At 40.4% G+C, this 20,126-nt stretch overlaps 1 protein-coding gene across 2 annotated transcripts in view; it reads left to right on the top strand.

Moving 5' to 3' along the window:
* Nucleotides 1-2,489, top strand: part of VPS13C (vacuolar protein sorting 13 homolog C) — a 180,625-nt gene extending 178,136 nt beyond the window's left edge. For both annotated transcript variants that reach the window (XM_054565331.1, XM_054565333.1), the window contains one exon: nt 620-2,489. In XM_054565331.1, the coding sequence (XP_054421306.1) occupies nt 620-721 (102 nt within the window). In that variant the 3' untranslated portion in view covers nt 722-2,489. The remainder of the gene's footprint in view (nt 1-619) is intronic.
* Nucleotides 2,490-20,126: the final 17,637 nt, after the last annotated feature.

Consider the following 20,126-nt stretch of genomic DNA (forward strand, 5'->3'; position numbering starts at 1 on the left):
AGAACATCTCCTCAGTTTTTTAGCTGAAAGGTATTTTTAAAGTCTGTTATAATGAACAACATCCATTATTTCTCCCAAAAGATCTTCCAGTTATATTTGAATGGATATATGAGCTTAAAATAATATACTGTGGAGTTAGTAGGTCCAAAGACTGTTATTTTGCATTAAATGTATGTAACCGTATTCTTGTCCTTTTTTTAAAAAATTTTTTTGTTGTTTATTTTCAGAGAGAGAGGATAAGAGGAGAGAAATGTGGATTTGTTCCACGTATTGATGCATTCATTGTTTGACTTTTTTTTTTAAGATTTTATTTATTTATTTTTAGAGAGAGGAGAAGGGAGGGAGAGAAGAAGAGAAACATCAATATGTAGTTGCCTCTAGCACGCCCCCAACTAGGACCTGGCCTGCAACCAGGCATATGCCCTGACTAGGAATCAAACTAGCGACCCTTTGGTTCACAGGCTGGCACTCGGTCGAATGAGCCACACCAGCCAGGGCATGTATTCTTGTCCTTACTCTTGGACCTGTGTGGAAAGCTCCAGCTCTTGCCTTTGCACTTTTCTCCTCTATCCAATTAGCCTATGCTTCTACCATTTATAGTAAATACTTTATTTTACAGAGAGCATGTCATGCCATTGAGGATGCACAGTCAATGAGACACCAGCAAAAACTGATGAAGCAGCCATCACTGAAACTTCTAAGGCCCCAAACACCATTTTAATCACAGATCCGAGGAGACTGCTGCTAGGAGAAAACCACCGTCAGTCTTTATCATGCTCTTTATCATGCTAAAGGGAATTTTTAAAGCAATCTTTAGTTTTAGAATATTTTTCCTAGGATAGCTAGGTATTGTGTTTTCTGTGTTATCCCTTTACTTTTGACTCTAATTTTGTAACCATGTGTATGTTAATAATCCACTCTACATTGCCCCCTGAAGGATCAGACCTTCAAAGAAATATCACTTCAGACTCTGAGTGAAATTTCCATTAATGTTCAAATTGTGAAGCAAAGGGTAATAGGTTTGTTCTTTAATTAAATAAAATCTTTTACTCAAGAACAAGAAAGGAGCTTAGAATGGGTAATGTTCTTTGAGAGGTTTTGGGCAAATATTGGACAACTTCGTTCAGCTACTGAACTGAGATAACATTTATGATAAACTAGATAGTGCACTAAAGGCAGAAATGATGTTTCCTATTTTCATGAAAACAATTGTTCCTCTAATAAAAACGTTTTACTTTGGTGCTTATTTTTCTTCCTTGCACTATAATATAAAGACATATGGAAAAATCAAAACTTAACATATCAGTACTCTGTTCTCTACAGTGTACCATTTACAGAATTTTGGAAATTACTTATATGCTCTTTCAAGATGAATCTATATGGCACCATTATAATTTGCTGGTACATGAGAATATTGCACTTTGTTTTCAAGACTTAGAAATAGGAAAAAATAATATTTTTTATAAATACAGAAATCGTTTTTTATAAGTTGAAATATTTTTAAGGGCATTATAAATTAATACTTCATTATAATGCATACCTAGAAATGTATTTTAAATACTTATTAGAAAGAATTAAAAATCTCTATTTGATTTATATATAAGTAAAATAAAAAATATATAACAACATTGTGGAAAATAATTAGTAAATGTGTTTTTTGAGAGAGCATGCCTGTGAGAATCAGTTCAGTACAGTATTATTTTTATTCTTTTCTGCACCTTCTTTAGGCTGATCAAAGATACACTGGCTACTAAAGCTTTTTAAAAAATTCTCAAGAATACTTAATTTCCCTGGATAAATTTTTAAATTTGCTCACGGTTTTTAATGTGGCAGTTATTTCAAATCACTGAATTAATTATGAAATGAAGATGTGAACACACTTGGTTTGCTCTGTTTTTGTTGACGTGTGTTACTGTTTCTAATATCTTTATTCATGTTTCTTAAGATTGACCTTAAAATGTTAAAATTTTTTTCAAGTTATTATTTACTGCAGATTCCAAAAAAGAGGAGTTAATAACTAATTCCCTAAAAATTTGATCTTTGATACAGGTGGGTAGCCTTTGCCGTTTAAACATCATCATTTTTTTCTGAAGAGAAAAGTATGATATATAAAACTGGGATTAAACAGTTTATCAGTGGTTAATTGTTTATTAAAAGGAGCCATACAAAAAGAATTTTATAGCAAGTATGCTAGTATTTTTTGTTTTAAAACTGAATCAGGAATCTCAAATATCTAATTATATTTTTCATGTGAATCGCAGCTATTGCAATGTCCTTTAAGAAATTTTATTGTACTGATGACATGTACAAGACATTGAACTAAGAAAAATTTATGGAAACATATAAATTCTTCATCTCTGAAAATTGTCAGATATTGGTAACATTTTAATTTGATTTAATTCCCTGGGACAGAAATAATTTATTGGTTAAGTGTAATAATGTCTTGTGTTTTTAAAATGCATTCAGAGTCAGTTATTTGCATATGAACTACTGAGAGAAATAAAATATTTGGTATATTGTTTACAGGTGTGAAGACTTTGTGGTTTTGTGTAAAATATTTATAGGTGTGAAAACTTGGTGGGTTTATAAGTAATATTTGTTTTTACTTTTTCTGTCTTTCCCCTTTCCTATTCCAGTCTTGTGATTGCTTAGGTTAGTGAGAATTCATAGTTACAGAGGGCTCCAGCAGCCATCAGTCAGTGCTCTGCATCCGAGTCTGTTTGCATTTTGTCTGTTTATTTTATTTACTAGATTCCACATATAAGTGAAATCAGATGGCATTTGTCTTTCTCTGACTGAGGCAGGGAAAAGGGAGTGGGCAGCTGGGTGAAAAGGTGAAGGGATATTAAGCCAAAAAAATTAAAACAACGCCTAGATACAGACAACAGTACGGTGATTATAAGAGGGAATGGGGGGGCGGAGGGAGGTAGAAGAGGGTAAAGGAAAATAAATGGTGACTGAAAAAGGCTTGATTTTGGATGGTGAACACACAGTACAATATACAGGTGACGTATATTATGGAATTGTACACCTGAAACCTAAGTAATTTTATTAGCCAGTGCCACCCCAATAAATTCAATTAAGAAAGAAAAAAACAGTTATGGAGGGCTTTATAAGATGCTAATCAGGGAATGGTTTTCCTGAGGGTACTGAGCCCCTTTACTACTTTGGCTATCTGTGGCACAGATCTTCAATACAGGAAGAGTACAGAGACTGTATTGGGTCGGCCAAAAAGTTCATTATGATTTTTTTCTAGAAGATAAAAGACACATTTTTCATTTTCACCAATAACTATTGATTTGGATATTTTGAGTATCCCAGCTATCACCCGCTACTGGCTTCCAGTGGATAGAGGCCAGGGGTGCTGCTAAACACCTTCCAATGCATAAGACAGCCTCACAGCAAAGAATTATTTGGCCAAAACATCAATGGTACCAAGAAACTTTGCAAACCACTTTTGACAAGTTCAGTCAGTCACAGCACCTTCTCCATACACTGCACAAAACTTTCTTTGCATTTCAGTTGCATTTTTACCTTTCTTGAAATAATATAACATAATATGCTGAAAATGTGTATCTTCTTCCATCTTCAATATTAAAATGGATGCACAAAAATTCACCAATTTTAATAAGTATTTTAAAATGCATCCTGATTTGGCAGCTGTCACAATACAATCTTACAGAATTATTTTGAATGAAATTAAAGACAACTAAGCACTACCAGAGCCATCATACAGAAAAAATGTAACGGACCTTTTGGCCAACCCAAGAGTTGACCAAGGGCCTAGCTGCCGCACTTTGAAGTCATAGCTGGATTTGCATCAAGGCCATATGCCTTTTATGGTTTCCTTCAGACACTGACTGTGAATGACAAGGATTCTAGGGCAGGCCCATTCCTGGAAGACACCAAGTTCCTCTGACAGCAGACTTTGGCTGGAAGACTCTTAAGCAGCCGTTTGGGACCAGACTGGATAAGAGGCTTCTGCCGAATGTCTTTCTGTCTCTGTCTTTTTTTGTCTCATCACCCACCTCCTCTCTCCACTGGGGAGATCAGTGGATAGATTTCATTACATGTGTTTTGTGATACAGTATTGTTTTGGTTTTGAATTATGAATGAGGGAGGAGGCTATCATCTTTTTGGTGCTTCGGGTCTGTTAAATGTATTGATCTGGAACCGCCTATGTCTTTATTTTTAATAGTGCCCCATATGTGTTTCTGAGTACAGCGGCAACTGAAAATTAATGTTCTGGACTTAAACTCTTGAAGAGGTACAAATATCAATGCAAGTTAAAAAAGAAAAAAAGTTATGGTCATTGCCAGAGTTTTTTTAATTGGGGAGGAAACCAAAGATTCTTGATGGGTAAGAGATTACTCATATCAGAGTCATCTGTCCCCATGAGACGAGTCCTCTGGGTTGAGAATCCCCGCCAGACTGCCCACTCATACTGGTGAACGTGGGTCGGCTCTGGACAGAAAGGGAAAGTCCTTAAGCAGAGGCAGCCCTTTTCTAATGGTAATTCTGCCTATCACGTAAGAATTTAGTCATACTGTTCTTGAATTCATCCCTGAAAGTTGCTTCAGCTAAGTCTGTATTACTCAAATACTCCACATTGTGGGGCTCTTTGAACTGAAAAAGCCTTCAGAGGGGATTTTTGCTTGTATTGTGTGTGCATAGCACAGACCCAGAGTCCCTGACCGAAAGTCAGAGAGCCCTGAAAACTGCAAAGCTTTTCATAAGTTTGAAGTGAAAGACATTTGGACAGCAAAATTCTGAACTTCACTGACGTGAGGCTAATTGTGGTCTTTATTTGGTGTAAATGAGTGTAGCTGGAGCAAGATGAATATATTTGATTATGGGGCGCTGCTGCAGGCTCACTGGAGGTGTACAAGCTATTGGCATATGAAGCGTATTGCTTTCTAAAATTTGAAAGGGTTTGTATTCTGAAACACATCTGGTCCCAAGAGAGTCAGGTAAGAGATTATAAATCCTGCATACCCTCAAAATTATCTATTTAAATTGCTTCTCAGATTTCAGAAGAATCATAAACTATAGGAGAAACCATGAGGGACAGAATTTTCTTCCCTCTTCATACAATGCTAATGTACCATTTTACAGTATGCTGGCAAATTATTTTGATAAAGTGTTCAAAGTAATCGATGTTGACATATAGAAGCCTGAAATGTTGTCATATGGTAGTGCATCATAAAGATTTATGGAAATTGGAGAAAAAGTGCAAGTCAAAGAATACAGTCATGATTTCTGCTCGCCGCCTTGTATGTTAAATACTGTGTTTTGCCATGTATAATACACACTTTTTTTGCCCACTTTTTTGAGGGAAAATAAGGATGTGTATTATACATAGGTGTAGTAAGTATATAATCCCATGTATAATGTGCATAAAAACATGGGTACACATTATACATGGCAAAATGTGGTAAATATATTGTAGATTAAAGTTTTTTAGAATTCACACCTGTTGTGAAAGTAATTACAGTGGTAATGAAATAAACCAACATGGTTCTCTGTAGCTTGATAGTATCCACTAAAATACTAGTGAATACTTTACAAAGAGGATTTACTTCTGTAGTATTCTGTTTACTTGAAGAACAACCAGGTGACTTCCCCAGAGATTGACCGTAAAGCTTAATTTTCCCAGTTGTGGCTTAAATTATGTACTAAATAATTTTCATTAAAAATAGATTTCAGATATAGGTTGTTGGGTTTTACTGTTTTTGTAGAAAACTTTGATAACACCAGATTTTCTGTCCAACAAGCCAGTTTCCTCTTTTGTCATCTTCATTTAAGCCTTTCTCCTTTATACATTATTTTCTCTATCTTTTCTTTTTATGGCACCTCTCTAAATATTACTAAATTCTTTGTATTAAGTAGACACCGTGTCAGTGATTGGCAAACTACAGTGCATGGGCCCGATAATCTATTCTTGTAAATAGAGTTTTATCGGAACCTAGACATACCCATTTGCATCCTTCATGGCTGTTCCCCGGCTACAGTTGCAGAGTTGGGTAGTGATGACAAAGAGTATGGCCGGCAAGACCTAAAATTTTTACTTTCTGACCCTTTCCTGAAAAAGTTTATCAATATAATTAATATTACAGATGAGATAGAAACAAGAGATTAACTGGTTTACCCAACATCCTGTGGCGAGATAGGAGCTGAAATTATGATCCAATAACTACCAACCTCCCTCTGTTTTCTCCACTTCTTCCTCTTCTTTCGTGCTAGAAGCAAGGATAGTTGTGCCAAACGCTAATGAATGTGGCCAATCCTGGCTTCTTAGATTTTTTTCTTTTTAGAACTTTATGTGTTCATCAGAGTTAGCTACATTTTAGGCATTTCCCATAGTAACACTCAAAATCTAACCTGGCCCTTTGTCTAAATATTTTTTAGAGAATTCTTACATATGACCTAATGTTGCCGTGGCAGTTCACTAGGAAACATGGCTTTGAGGTGAAAAATTAGGAAATAAAAACTTGGGAGCTAGGACATGAAACTTGCCTCTATTTCTGATGCACAGCCAGAATTAGAAGAATCAATACATGGTGTTCTACCATAATCAAACCATAAGAGAGTTCACCACTAGCTAGAGGCTCACCAGGAGGAAATTGTATCTTTAAGCACAGTACATCATATTAAGGAGTAATAATGTAACAAATGAGCAGGTGTTCAAAGATGGCAATGTGAACGGAAGCTCTAACATTAGCTTCATCAGAGGATGCTGCTGCAAATCAGTTCAGCGCGCACTTACTGATGATTTAAATTAAGAAGCCACATGAACAGGGTACATTTCTCTTTCCTCTGGAGAGCTGTTAAAGATTCTTAATGTGCTTGGACACTTTGGATCAAATCTCTAATTCACTCAATTGAGGGTGATTCACACTTTCAAAAATAGTAAAAAAAAAAAAAAAAAAAACAACCCCCAAACTGGAGGATATGAATTAGATTAACAGAGTTCTTAACTTTTTCAAAAAAGATTTCCTGGACTCAGCAATCATTTGAATATCAGTAACTGGGTTATGGAAGTAATAGTTTTTTTTTAACCAAGATAATGAAGTCATACTCCTGAGAGAATCTGGAATAAGTTGTAAGGTCTGTGTGACATTTTAATATATCTGAAATTACTGACTGCAAGTACATTGCAGGAAACAATTGCTCATGTGAAAATGCTATTGTTAAAGTTTAGAGACCTAGGAAATGCTTCTTTTGAATTAACCCCAACCAGAGTAGAAATCTTGCAAGACTGTTACTACAATCCAAATGGTGAATGGATACTATTGAAAACATTCATAAGGACCATAAAGACATTAACCAGGACTCACTGGTGAATAAGAATGTATTGCCCATTCTGCCTAAGATTAATGACTCAGTCCATTAATGTTGAATTATAACCAGTTCTTTTAGAAGCAACAATAACGCTTATTTTTATAAGTGGATTAATTTTAATGTCACTCACTTTGGGGGGAAAATCATTCACTTGGAGGCCTTGGTTTTAGTTGTATTTAGCTTAATAGAATTATAATAGTCCATGATTGGAAGGTTCTTATATACAACATAAATCTGTTTTCCTGTGGCTCCCATCCCTTGAGCTCAGTCACGAATCCTTGGGGCCATCAGATTAAGAATGACTCTCTTTCTGTATGTAGAAGCCTGTATGGATGAGTGCTGCATGATTAGAATTGAAGGCTGGCCTCATGTCCTACCTGCCCTTCATTCAGCAAAGCATAAGTCCAGAATCTCATCTCTTCTACCTAAAACATTCCTGTTTAGGCATAACTTCAAATCATCCCATAATCTCAACTGCTGTTCCTTAAATACAGCATTTGATCCATGTCTCTCTCAGATACGGTACACATCTGAATGAATGTTGTGGGAACCAACTAAGGCAGAGAGGTACTCGGACAATTCCCTGTTTTCCACCAATTTTCTAACAGTAAGAAGTATCCCAACCTATTGAAGTAATTACGTAAAAGAAATTTTCCCATTTTGTAATACCTTTCCCCCTTATTGCAATCTACTAATCTGGTAATTTACACAAGAACATTGTGTTATCCTTTTAATTTCTCGTACTAAAGAGTGAATTTGTGTGGTATTATAAAGTTAGAAATCAAAAGACCATGAAAAAAAATTAGGACCTCTGTTCATAGATACGACCTTTGCCTTCTTGTGATTCCTATGGGTTTTAGATATTGATAAAATGATGAGTTTTACAATTGTTATTTTGAAGTATGAGATGTTACTTAAAGGTTTCTCACAATATTTCCCTAGACATTAAATACATATTTCAAATAATGAGTTAAAAAAGAAAAAACCTCAAAGACTTGAACAAAAAAACAAGAGGGAGTGTGAGATATTGTTGCTAAGCTTTGCATGTGAGAATGGTCCACGTGGAGAGTGCAGGTAACTGAGCGCCAAAAGAGAGCCCTTGCATGACCTGGAAGAGAAATGGCCACGTCTGGAGTCGGCTCTTGCTGTGAAAGTGGAATCCTGCTCTCCTTTCTGGGAGGCACACCCTCAGCAGTGCCCTTCCGTTGTCAGGAGGTCCAAGCTGCCAGATGCAGCCGTAGCTCATGCCAGGCTGCCACAGGCTCTCCAGAAGATACCACTGCAATGGACTGGATGTGTATGTCCCCCCCAAATTCACATGTTAAAATTGTAACCCCCAAGTTAATGGTATTAGGAAGGGGCTCTTGGGAGATGATTTGGTTGTAAGGAGGACGCCCTCATGAATTCCACTCGTGCTCTTATAAAGAGACCTCAAAGGTCACATTTTGTATGATTCCTTTTATGTTAAATATCCCTTTTACCCCTTCCACCATGTGAGGACACAGCGAGAAGGTGCCACCTTATCTATGAAGAAGTAGGTCCTCACCAGACACCAAATTGTCAGCACCTTGGTCTTGGACTGCCCAGACTCCAGAACTATGGGAAATAAATGTTAGTTGCTTACAGGCCCCCAATTAATGGTATATGGGTGGTTATGGCTTTCCAAATGGACTAAGACCATCACCCTCTCTCAGGAAGCTCACCTGCTGGCCAGCCCTGTCCTCTGAAACTGGATGAAGGATTGCAAATGTTAATCATGTGGTGTTGAGAAACACCCTGCCTGGTTTCAGGAAGTGTAGCCCAGCTGACAGGCGAGAGGGCCCCAAGGCTGGAGCTAATCAAGGAGGCCTTAGAAAAACAGGCCACTGAGGAGACAAAACCTGTCTCCCTGGCAGGGGCTGCCTCCCTCATCACCCTGCTTGGCCCTGGAAAATGGCTGGTTAGTCAATTATGGATAAGATCCCTCGATGGCAGGGGCCACCTAAGACGAGTACAGCTGCAATGGGCATCAGGGAAGAACTTGGGGGACGCAGAAAGGACAGAGAGATCCTTACCACTCGGCTTTGATATGGCTGGGGTCTTCATTCTATCTGAAAGAAGTCTCATTTCCTGATTGCCTTGCCCTTCCCCCCGGCCAGCTCAGGCTTAAAATGATACTGGAGACAGCCCTGAACTGGATCTGGCGGTTCCCGGGGGAAATCAGGCCTAGAAGTAAATTCTTTAAAGCATGCTTTGTTTTTCCCTCAAAAGCTATGATAATGAGCTCATGCTGGAAAGCATATGTTCATTATTCACAGACCCTGACCCTAAACCCTTTGGCGCCCTTATATTTATGCCCTCATGTTTATTCGTCTTGTCTCAAACCCATGTAAATGGACCCATGTAAATCGGTGTGTTCCTGCCATTTGTTTTCCTTGACATCATCTGTTCTCTGTGAACATTAACATACTGATATAATGAGATCAGCTGTACATTCCTATTACCTAGCCCCATTGATAACCCTTTCGATAAAAGCCTTTGGAAAATGGGGTTCAAACTGCTTCTCCACTAGGGGGAAGAGCCATTTCTTCTCTCCTGGCAGACAGAGGAGTTTTCTGGGATGACTCATTTCCCCCATCCATGACAACCCCGGGGTGGGCTCTGCGGGATCAGAGTCCTCGCTCCCACCTCAATGTGAATTAATTTGCATGGGTTAATTTACCAAATCAGAAAAAGTGTAGATCACTGCCAGGATCAGATCACTTAAGAAATTAGGAAAAGAAATGTCCAATAAAAATATTAAACAGATATAGGTAACTAAAAGGATTAAAAATATTGAACATAGGATTAAAGGTGAGTTACTGTAAAAAGGAAAGAGGCAAATTTGAATAAGAACCAAATAGATCTTCTAGAAATGAAAAGTATCATTGAAATTAGTAAATGGACAACCACAACAATAAATTAAACATAGCTGATGTGAGAATTAGTGAACTGGAAAATAGAACTGATTTGATACATTTCCTGGAATACAAGAAAATATAAAAGAAGTTAACAGAGAATAAAATGAGAATGTCCACTACATTGGGTGGGCCAGAAAGTTCGTATGCTTTTTTCCACATGATGGCTTTAGTAGCGCTTAGTTGTCTTATCAACATGCATTTAAAGAAACATCAAAATTGGTGAATTTTGGGGTAGCCATTTTAATATTGAAGATGAAAGAAAATATGCAACATTTTCGGCGCAGTATACTTTTATTTCAAGAAAGGTAAACATGCAACTGAAATAAAGATTTGTACAGTGTATAGAGAAGGTACTGTGACTGAACGTGTCAAAGTGTTTTTCAAAGTTACATGCTGGAGATAGCTTGATGGACAATGCTCCACGGTCAGGTAGACCAGACAAAGTTGATAGTAGTCAAATCAGGACATTAACTGAGGACAATCAACGTTCTACCACACGGGAGATAGCCAACATACTCAAAATATCCAAATCAATAAAGTTGGTAAAAATGAAAAATGTGTGTTTTTTTAACAAAAAAACCTCAATGAACCCAATATTTCCAAACCATATATATAATTTATATAAATATATTAATATTTATATATAAAATACATTTATGTATACATTTATATATATATATTTTGTGGAACTTGAAAGCTGGTCTGAAAATTCACATGGAAGAGTGAAAGGCCAAGGATTTTCAAATTAGTTTGAAGAATATCAAGTGGAGGGCATGTTTTGTTCTTTCAGATTGTAAAGGTCACTACAAAAACTGTAGTCATTAAAACAATGTTATATTTTCAGAGAAATAGATAAATGAAACAAATTAGACTAACAGCAGACCCACATGTATAAGGAAATATGTAATAAAATGATAAAAACAATAAGAATAAACATGATTCTCATGGTGTAAGTTCTGGGCACTGCTGTGATTTACATATTCTAATCCATTTATCCTCAAAGGTGACATTAAATTTCAGTCAAGCACAGTGGCATTATCTAAACGGGCCAAAAGGCGGAAACAACTGCAATGTCTATCAGGGGACGAACGGGTAACCACATGGTGTCATACATGTACCCTGGAATACTGGTCAGTCATGAAAAGGAATGAGGTACTGACGCATGCTACAAGAGGGGTGAACCTCAAAAATAGTAAGGAGACCAGACACCCAAAAATTGCAATTTGTACAGTTCTTTTTTATGTGTAATATCCAGAATAGGTAAATCTACAGAAACAGGTTAGTGGTCACCAGGGGCTGGGGGGAGGCAGAAATGGGGAGTTATTACTTAAAGGGACCGGGCTGTTCTGGGACGATACAAAAATTGTGGAACTAGAGAGAGGTGGTGGTTGCACAACGTTGTGAACACACAACCTGCCACTGGCCTGTACAGTTTAAAATGGTTCACTGTTCATATGAATTTCACCTCAATAAATGTTCAGAAGCTGAAGAATGCCAAGACCCAGATGAAACATTTTCCCCCAGAGCTTTCAGAAAGGAAGGCAGGACACCTTCGTTTCAGACCTCCAGAAAAATTATGAGGACTGTTTTTCCATGACATGCACATTCTACCCAACTTTACTCTGTGTCCTCTGGCAGGGCAGGCCCCTCCCTGACCCGGAGCCGAGTGTCCTTGCCCACCATGTGACCAGGCTCAGGAGGGACAAGATGAGGGAGAAAGGAGTCATCCCAAACACATCCGTATTTCATTGAGTAAATAATCTGGGCTTTATAAATTATCAAGGACAGGAATTTAGTTTTAAACCTGGATAGTTTTTCAGATTTACATCTTTCCTATTATGTAGTAAGTTTGAAAACTGGAAAAAGGATTTCAAATCTTCCTGATGGATTTCTCAGGAGCTAAATTGCTTTGCCCTTTCCACATATAAAGATTGTTTTGCTTTTTTCACATATAAAGACTTTTTCTTTAAATATTGCTTTATTCTATTTCTCCACACTGGCTGATTTTAAATTCCCCAAACATTTTCACATTCATATGGAGTAAAAGCCATTAGCCATCTTCTCACACTAAAAATGAGCCTTAAAAAGAAAATAAGGTATAGATGTTACCAGTAAAAAATAAACATTACACCCAGACACACACATCCAAACACCCCCCACCCCCAATTTCAGTCAGCAAGAATAAACTATTCAATAAATACTGCTTGGTAACTGATTTATTCATATGGCAAAATGCAACATAGGATTTCTTCCTGCTATCACATACTGAAGTAAAGATCTGAAGTAAGGGACCTATGTACTTGAAAACATTTGGAAGAAAATACAGGAGAATATGTTTATGGGCTTGGGAAGCTAGAATTTTCTATGAGAGAAGAAGTAATTAAAAAGTTGTGACAATCACAAACCAGGAAGGAATATTTATAAACCTCATGTATAAATGACAAAGGGTTAATATGAAAAATAGCCCTGGCAGGTGTGGCTCAATGAATTGAGCGCCAGCCTGTGAACCAAAGGGTTGCTTGTTTGATTCCCAGTGCAGGGCACATGCCTGGGTTGAGGGCCATGTCCCTGGTAGGGGGCGCGCAAGATGCAACCACACATTGATGTTTCTCTCTCTCTCTCTTTCTCCCTCCCTTCCCCTCTCTAAAAATAAATAAATAAAATCTTTTTAAAAAAGAAAAACATATGACAAACTCCTTCAGCTAAGTAAGAAAAAGAAAACACCTAATAGAAAAATGGGCAAAGGTTGTGAACAGACAATTCACAGAAGAAGAAATCTGGAAAGTAGTAAAAAAATGTGCAAATTGAAACAATGAGACGTCCGTTCACATCTGTCAGATTGGCAAAAAACATGTTAAGTTCGAGAACAGCTGATGTCCCCCGGGGTGGGGTGACTTGGGCCCAGCGGAGCAGTGCTGATGGGATGTGAAATCCCCGGAGGGAGCCATTTGGCAGTGCCCAGCACAGCCGAGCATGTGCAAAATAGCAATTCCACTGTAGGTATCCAACCTAGAGAAACTCTCAAATAAGCAAAGACAAAATAAGTAAATGTGCCCTTAAGGATGTTCACTACAACCCTTTAAAAAGAAACAACTCTATCAGTAGTAGATAAAAAACATGCAAAAGAATACTAAACTAGTGGCTATAGGAAATGAACACTTTCTTTCTCTGCACACGCGCGCGTGCACACACACGCAACCTAAAAAACAAAATGTCAAGTGAAAGTAAGTTGTAAGAAATTTCAGGCACATGGAAATTACGCATGCCGACTTCAGGACACTTGATTATTTCTGGGAAGGGAGAGTGAGAGGAGAAATGGGAGGGGAGAAGGATGGGCTTTGGGTATGTCGGCAATGATTTGTTCATTCAGGATAAAAGAGTGAATGCCAGCGAAGATGCAAAATATTGACATCTGTCAAATACAGGTGGTAAAAATATATGGGTTTATGGATTACTTTTCACACTCTACGTACTCAAAATATTTCATATTTGAAAGGAAGGGAGAGAGAGAGGAAGGAAAAAAGGAAGGAAGGGGGGAAGAAGAGGACAAAAGAGCAACAAAGAAAGGAAGGAAGAAAAGAAAGAAGGAAGGGAGACGGAAAAGAAAGAAAAGAAAATGAAGGAAGGAAGGAAGAAAAGAAGAAAAAGAAAAAGGCAGGCAGGACGGGAGGAAGAAAAGGGAAAGAAGCATGGCCCTGTGGTCACGATACTATCCGAACTGAAGACCTGTGTTAGCACCGCTCGGGGAATGGGACACCCCGCCCCACCCTGAACTGAGCCCAGTACGCAGGAATGGCTGGCTGAGACCAGAGCCCCACCCCCGTCTCCAAAGAAAGGAGCGACCTGGCGAGAGCAGAGGCCGGGAGCGGAATAGAGAGCGAGCGCTGAGGTAGCTCTGGGTCTTGGCAAAAGCCCAGGGGGATAAAGGCGAGAGGGCTCCAGCCTGGGGGTGCCTGCTGAAGGCGGCGGCAGGCGTCCCCGCGCCTCTCCGCTCGCTGGCCACACCCCACCCCGAGGCCTGCAGAGGACCGAGTAAGGTGTGGCTCTCCGCGGGGAGGACAGCAGGTGCGAGAAGTCCAGCGATTTGATTGTAATCAACTTAAACAAACTGGGTAGAGCAGACCCTTAGAGGGTTTGGGGGGGGGGGCGCCTAAGAGCAAATAGAAGAGGCTGATCATGCTGAGGAACACTGGGAAGCCTTATGAAGTAAAGAAGGCCATGTTTGGGGTGACCGTGTTAGGTAGCAGTGACGAATGGGCGGTCAGAGGGGAAATAAAGGCGGGGCCCTTGCCATTACAGTCTAACGAAGAACTTAATCCAGGAGGCTAGAAATGAAAGGAAGACATGTGTCACCAATGAACTCAGCTGTCTTGCGATCGGTTTGGGAAGATTGCCTGGTGTTCCGAGCACCACAAGCGAAACAGCGCAGGAGGCGGGGAGAGTCCTTGAGCCTGTGCTGAGCAAAGGGGCTTCTGTGACAATCCCCCCAAGACTGCCGGGCGTTCTGAACCTCTCCGGCGGAACCGCCCCGGGGGAGAGGGGCCTATGCTGGGGAAGGGGAGGCCTCTGTGACCACTTCACTAAGACAAAGGAACTTTACTGAGGAAGAACGCCTTTGTAAGAGGGCATTATTCTCAAGATTGAGAAGGGGGAGAAGGAGGGGGGAACCTAGAAGCCCGCTAAGGTATATAAACCCTGAAACCCAATAGTCAGCATACTGAGACCAGCTAGTGACCCACCCTTAGCCTCGGCTCGAAGGCATAGAATAAGCTTGCTAACAGACTTGCTAACACCTTTCTCTCTCCTATGCGTGGGGCATTTAGACTAGCTGGGTGTCTGCTTGCAGATCTGTGCTTGTGTATATTTCATAAATAAACTTGCTACCTCATTTCCACTATACGTTTTTGTCTCGCTTGAATTCGTGTCTTGTGAGCGAGACAAGAACCGAGGCGGGGGAGGGGCGGCCTCTTGATTCAGGTCTCTCCCCGCCGCCACCCGTAGCAAACTGACAACAGGAGCGTTCATCATCGCAAGTCTTGAAATGAGGACTCTAATTAGATCCCCACTTCTCCCTCCCGTCCTTTCCCGCATATCCCTCGCACCCCCAAGGCAGGTATTTGCCACCTGGTGTCCCTTCTCTGGACTTGGAGGGGTGTGCAGGGCTGTGATGTGGGGAGGGGGCAGTTGTGTCCTGGGGAGACTGGCCCTCGAGTTCTGGCTCTGGGATCGGGTCCAGGGGTGGGCAGTGGGAGGTACTACACTGAAAATGGGGAGCAGCTAAGAAAACATTGCCACTGTGCTTACGCAGACCCCCAGCCTCCGCTTCCCTCCGCCACGCTCCTTGGCCACCAGCTGGCAGGAGCAGAATCCCAGAGATGAAAACCGGTATATTTTTTTCCCCTTGAAGAAGCTAATTCGCCAGAGATTTTTGAGATTTTGAGATTTTGACATTAGGGATTTTTGACATTGGAGGTCTCCCAGAAGCGTGGCTGGGCTTGATTCTGACGGGGGACGGCTGCTGCAACAACGGGGAGCCGCGAACTTGGGGAGACGAGGCCCTCGTTTCACAGGGCGGTGACCTCGTCCGTCCCACGGCAAGAAGGGGCCTGCCCAGGAGAACGATGAAGAGAAGTCAGACTTCACACTACTGCATATAATGCAGACGTTTGTGTGTTTGTTTGTTTGTTTCCTCCCCATAAATGGAAATACTATGAAGTATATAGTAAAAATATACAAAGTCAGACTATGTGGAAGGGAATTCCTAAGGAAGAGACATTTCTATTATTTTCTGGTACAAATGGTTCAGTAACTTAAACTAGGCTAACAAAGCATGGTCTGTCCAGGGCTCTGGGGGACCTGCTTTAATGAATTAAAGTTGATTCATATCTCATATACCAAATGATTGTCAATTGCTGCTTCTAAGGTAATTGAGAATGCTTGAAAGGTAATTTAAGTGGTACTTAACACTATTAATTAGCTCTGCCTAACTTTTTTATTTCATTGATAGAATTACTTTGGCAACCTGAGGTAATGAGGTTTCCTGGGTAAGGAAACGTTTCTGGATCTAGCACGGCCTGTCGGGGATCTGGTTCGGGGTCAGGAAGCCGTGACCTCATGGAACATTCACATACAGCAGCCCTGCCCATGTGCCATAGCTTGTTTAGCTACAAATTAACATTTCAGTTGAGAATTCCATCTTTTAAAACAGAACCCCTCCTCCTACCACCACCATTTGTAACAAACATGCCTTAGGACCAGGGCTTTGGGACAGTTACGCTTGTTGCTTCTAGAAACTTTTGCTTTTGATTCAACATCTTAGTCAAAACAAAGATAAACGGGGATATCGAGGCTTCCTAGGGGAAGATGATGTCCCACGCATTTGCGCAGAGGGAGTTTGCCGCAGTTTTAATGCTTCCTGTGACAGAACTATAGGCAGTGCCTTTGCGTGAGGAAGTAGTGTCCCCGTACCCTCAGAATGGCCCTTGTCTTCCCAGGGCTGATATCTCAGTGCGCGAGCCAGGGCGACTCCAGGCCGTGGTAAGGGGCTCGGGCAAATCTCCCACCCACTGCATGCGATTCCACATCTGATTTCCCTTCTGTTCCAAACCCCACCCCGTCCCCGGTGTCCCCCCCTCCTTTTCCCCGTCCTGTGCCCTCTTTCTAGTGTCTCTGTCCCCTTTCCTAGTTCCCAGCTGCTGACGGGGGAGAGGCGCATGCACCCAGCGGGGTCCCCTGGGCTGCTAGTTCTGTCTGTCTGGACTGCCCCACTCGGGGAATGCGACAGCTGGTGAGCTGCTGTTGATAGGGAAGACTGATTGTTATTTGCCGTGAACATGCTGCTCTTCTGTGACGTGGGCACCCCTGAGGGCTCAGCGCACGGGCACCAGAGAGGAGCACCAGTTTGCAGAGGGAAGGCCTGGAGAGGGGTCTGAGGCCGCCCTCGCCTCTCTGAGCCTGTTCCTGAATGCAACTGAGCAGGTCGGTTCTGGGAGCCCTTCTAGCCCTTGAGCGGACTGAGCAGTTTGAGCTTTGTAGACAAAGGCCCCATTGCAATGAGCTTGGAGTTCTTTTAAAGAATGGCAGGTACCTTTGTCCTTGGTGAAACTTAGAAACTTTTCTAGGGGTCAAAACCACAACCCAGCAATTGTGAACACAGGTCAATTAAAGAAGCATTTAGTGAGTGCCTGCCAGGTGCCAAACCCGGGCTGGCTGGGGACCCAGGAGTACCAGTTGGGAGGCATCAAGGTGAACGAGGAACAGGTCTAATGAAACTTTGTCATTTTACTTGCTCTTGAAATTGTGAGAATGAAGTTTTCTTATTTTAATTTTCTTGCAATAAACTTATATATTAATATGTGCATAATAATTATGAATCTAAACATGCTTGAACTGTATATACTTCAGAATTAAATTATGAAGCACTGTCTTATTAATGCAAAAGTGATCTGGATGGGCATGCTGATGGATTTAGTTACCTTTTATAAACGCTGAATTGGCTTCTTGAATTAAAATAATCATATGTGTCTCTTGAAAAGATATTTACACTGACAGTTTATAAATGCTAACTAAATTCCTTCCAGACCAAGCAGCCAGGCCCTTAGACTGGAGGCATTTAATTTTAAGAAACGTGAAGCTTAAGATTAATTAATCATAGTAAGTTATTTTTTACATTATTTATAACGTTTTAGTAAGTGCTCCAAAGAAAAGCCAAAGTCTTTTTGCAGGGAGCATCTATATAATGTTTTCAAATCTGTTATACAGAAGCTGTGCTTTTTAGTAAATTTGGATGTTGTGTTTTTGTGGGAGTACTTACCGCTATATTGTGCACAGTTTGATTTTGGTCTTCAAGGTTCAAAGGGTATTTGAACCACAATTAGACCACATTTCTTTTATAAAGGCATCTTTGCATGAAAACCTTCTGCTGAATGTCTATACTACATCATTTTCCTTTTAAAAATTAAAATGTAGTTAATATACAAGATTATATTAGTAACACCTGACAATATTATGATACTATTGACTATATTCCTTATGCTATACATTATGCCACCTTGACTTATTTTATAACTACAAATTTGTACCTCTTATTCCCCTTCAGTTTTCTCACCCTTCCCCTCAACCCCTTCAGTTGTTCTGAGTCTGTTTCTGTTTTTGTTTGTTTTGTTTTTTAGATTCTATATATGAGTGAAAGCATATGTCATCTGTCTTTCTTTCTTTGACTTATATCACTCAGCACAATACCCTCTAGGTCCATCCATATTGTCAGAAATGACAAGATTTCATTCTTTTTCACGCCAGAGTAGTATTCCATTGTGTACATGTACCACATCTTCTTTACCCAGTCATCTACCGATGGATACCCAGGTTGCCTCCATATCTTAGCCATTGTAAATAATGCTGCGGTGAACATACCTCCTTTTCCTTTTAAGCATTTACTTTAATTTGACCTTTCTGATTTGAAGTTTTACTTGTCTTAATTTTTTTTTCTTTCAATCGGCATCTTCTGGTTTAAGGTACTTTAGAAGTGGGTTATCCTTGCCAGCGTTTATAGCATTCACACAGGAGGCAGGAAGGCAGAGTGAAGAGGCCTTGGGCTTTTGCAGCAGGCGGGTGTGAGTCCCCGCACAGCCATTCAGTGGCTCTGCTTAGTTTCCTTAACGATAAAATGGAGATAATACCTGCTTCATAGAGGCGTTGAGAAGATTAAACAAGATTATGTGTGTGAACTGTGGCATTGTGCTCAATGCTCAGAGGAACCGAGTAAAAAGATAGCTGTTTCCAAGTGATCTTTGTTTTTATAATTTTTACTCAATATTTCTGTTAAATATCCATATTCAGATAATGTTATTACATTTAATAGTTTGCATCTGTATCTAAAACCATGCCAAAATTAACTGCAGAAGTCTATTATATACAAATATTCATAACCCTTATATAGTGTTTAAATAATTCCATTTTAACCACAATTTTTAATTTACATGAATATGTAGGCCCACTTCTGTGCATGCCCACAAAATAGAGCAGAGTGCATCTGCTTGCAGCATTACTGGAATCTGGTTCATAGGAAAGGGTGTGCGCTGCAGGGTGGATTTTATACTTTAACGGGACTAATAAAATGACCAAAATGCTCTGCAAATGAAATGATGCATTTAAAAAAGAACAACCACTCTTTGTCTCTGTTTCCAGGACTCTTATTTGAAAGGGCTTCGCCTGGATTTGACGCCCAGACTTTAAAGTTCCCTGAACCTGGAGAACCATGTGGGAAACACATCAAGGGAGCCAGGCTTCCCCCAAACCCAACTTCGTTGTTTTTCTTGGAGGTGGAGAGAGCTGCTGTTCAGAAAAATTTCCAAGGTTTCTGAGATTTGTTATGAATTGAAGGTCATTCCCTGAGCTGGATGGTAGGAGCCACCGCAGCCCGCCTGCCAGTCAACGTGGAAGCAGATGTGTGCCGGCCCTTCTACCGCAGAGGGAAGACAATCTGGGAGAAAAACCTCACTTGGCTTTCCTGTTGAGGTTTCATTTTGCATTTCTCCAGACTGTCTGTTTCTGATCTTCCACTAGAGGGCGCCCCGCTACCAGCTGTGCCAGCGCTCCAAGTAAGGGGTCTTTTCTCATGCTCCTCCCAGGAGACAGTTGGGGCCAGCTACAAACTCCGGAGGATTCTGGGTCTATATTGGGCTTCAGGGCTCCCTCTAAAAGTGACCTCTTCGACTCCCTGAAAAGTGCGAAAGAAGTACACTTCGGGGCTGGAATTTCAGATACCCCAACGAAGATTTTTCATTTTCAGTCTTGTCTTTGTTTAAAGAGGGCACTGCAGAAATGAATTACGATGGATCCCAGGGC

This window comes from Pteronotus mesoamericanus, unplaced genomic scaffold, assembly GCF_021234165.1.
Source record: "Pteronotus mesoamericanus isolate MK-2021 breed Mesoamerican mustached bat unplaced genomic scaffold, CSHL_Meso_final contig_164, whole genome shotgun sequence".
NCBI classification, from domain to species: domain Eukaryota; kingdom Metazoa; phylum Chordata; class Mammalia; order Chiroptera; family Mormoopidae; genus Pteronotus; species Pteronotus mesoamericanus.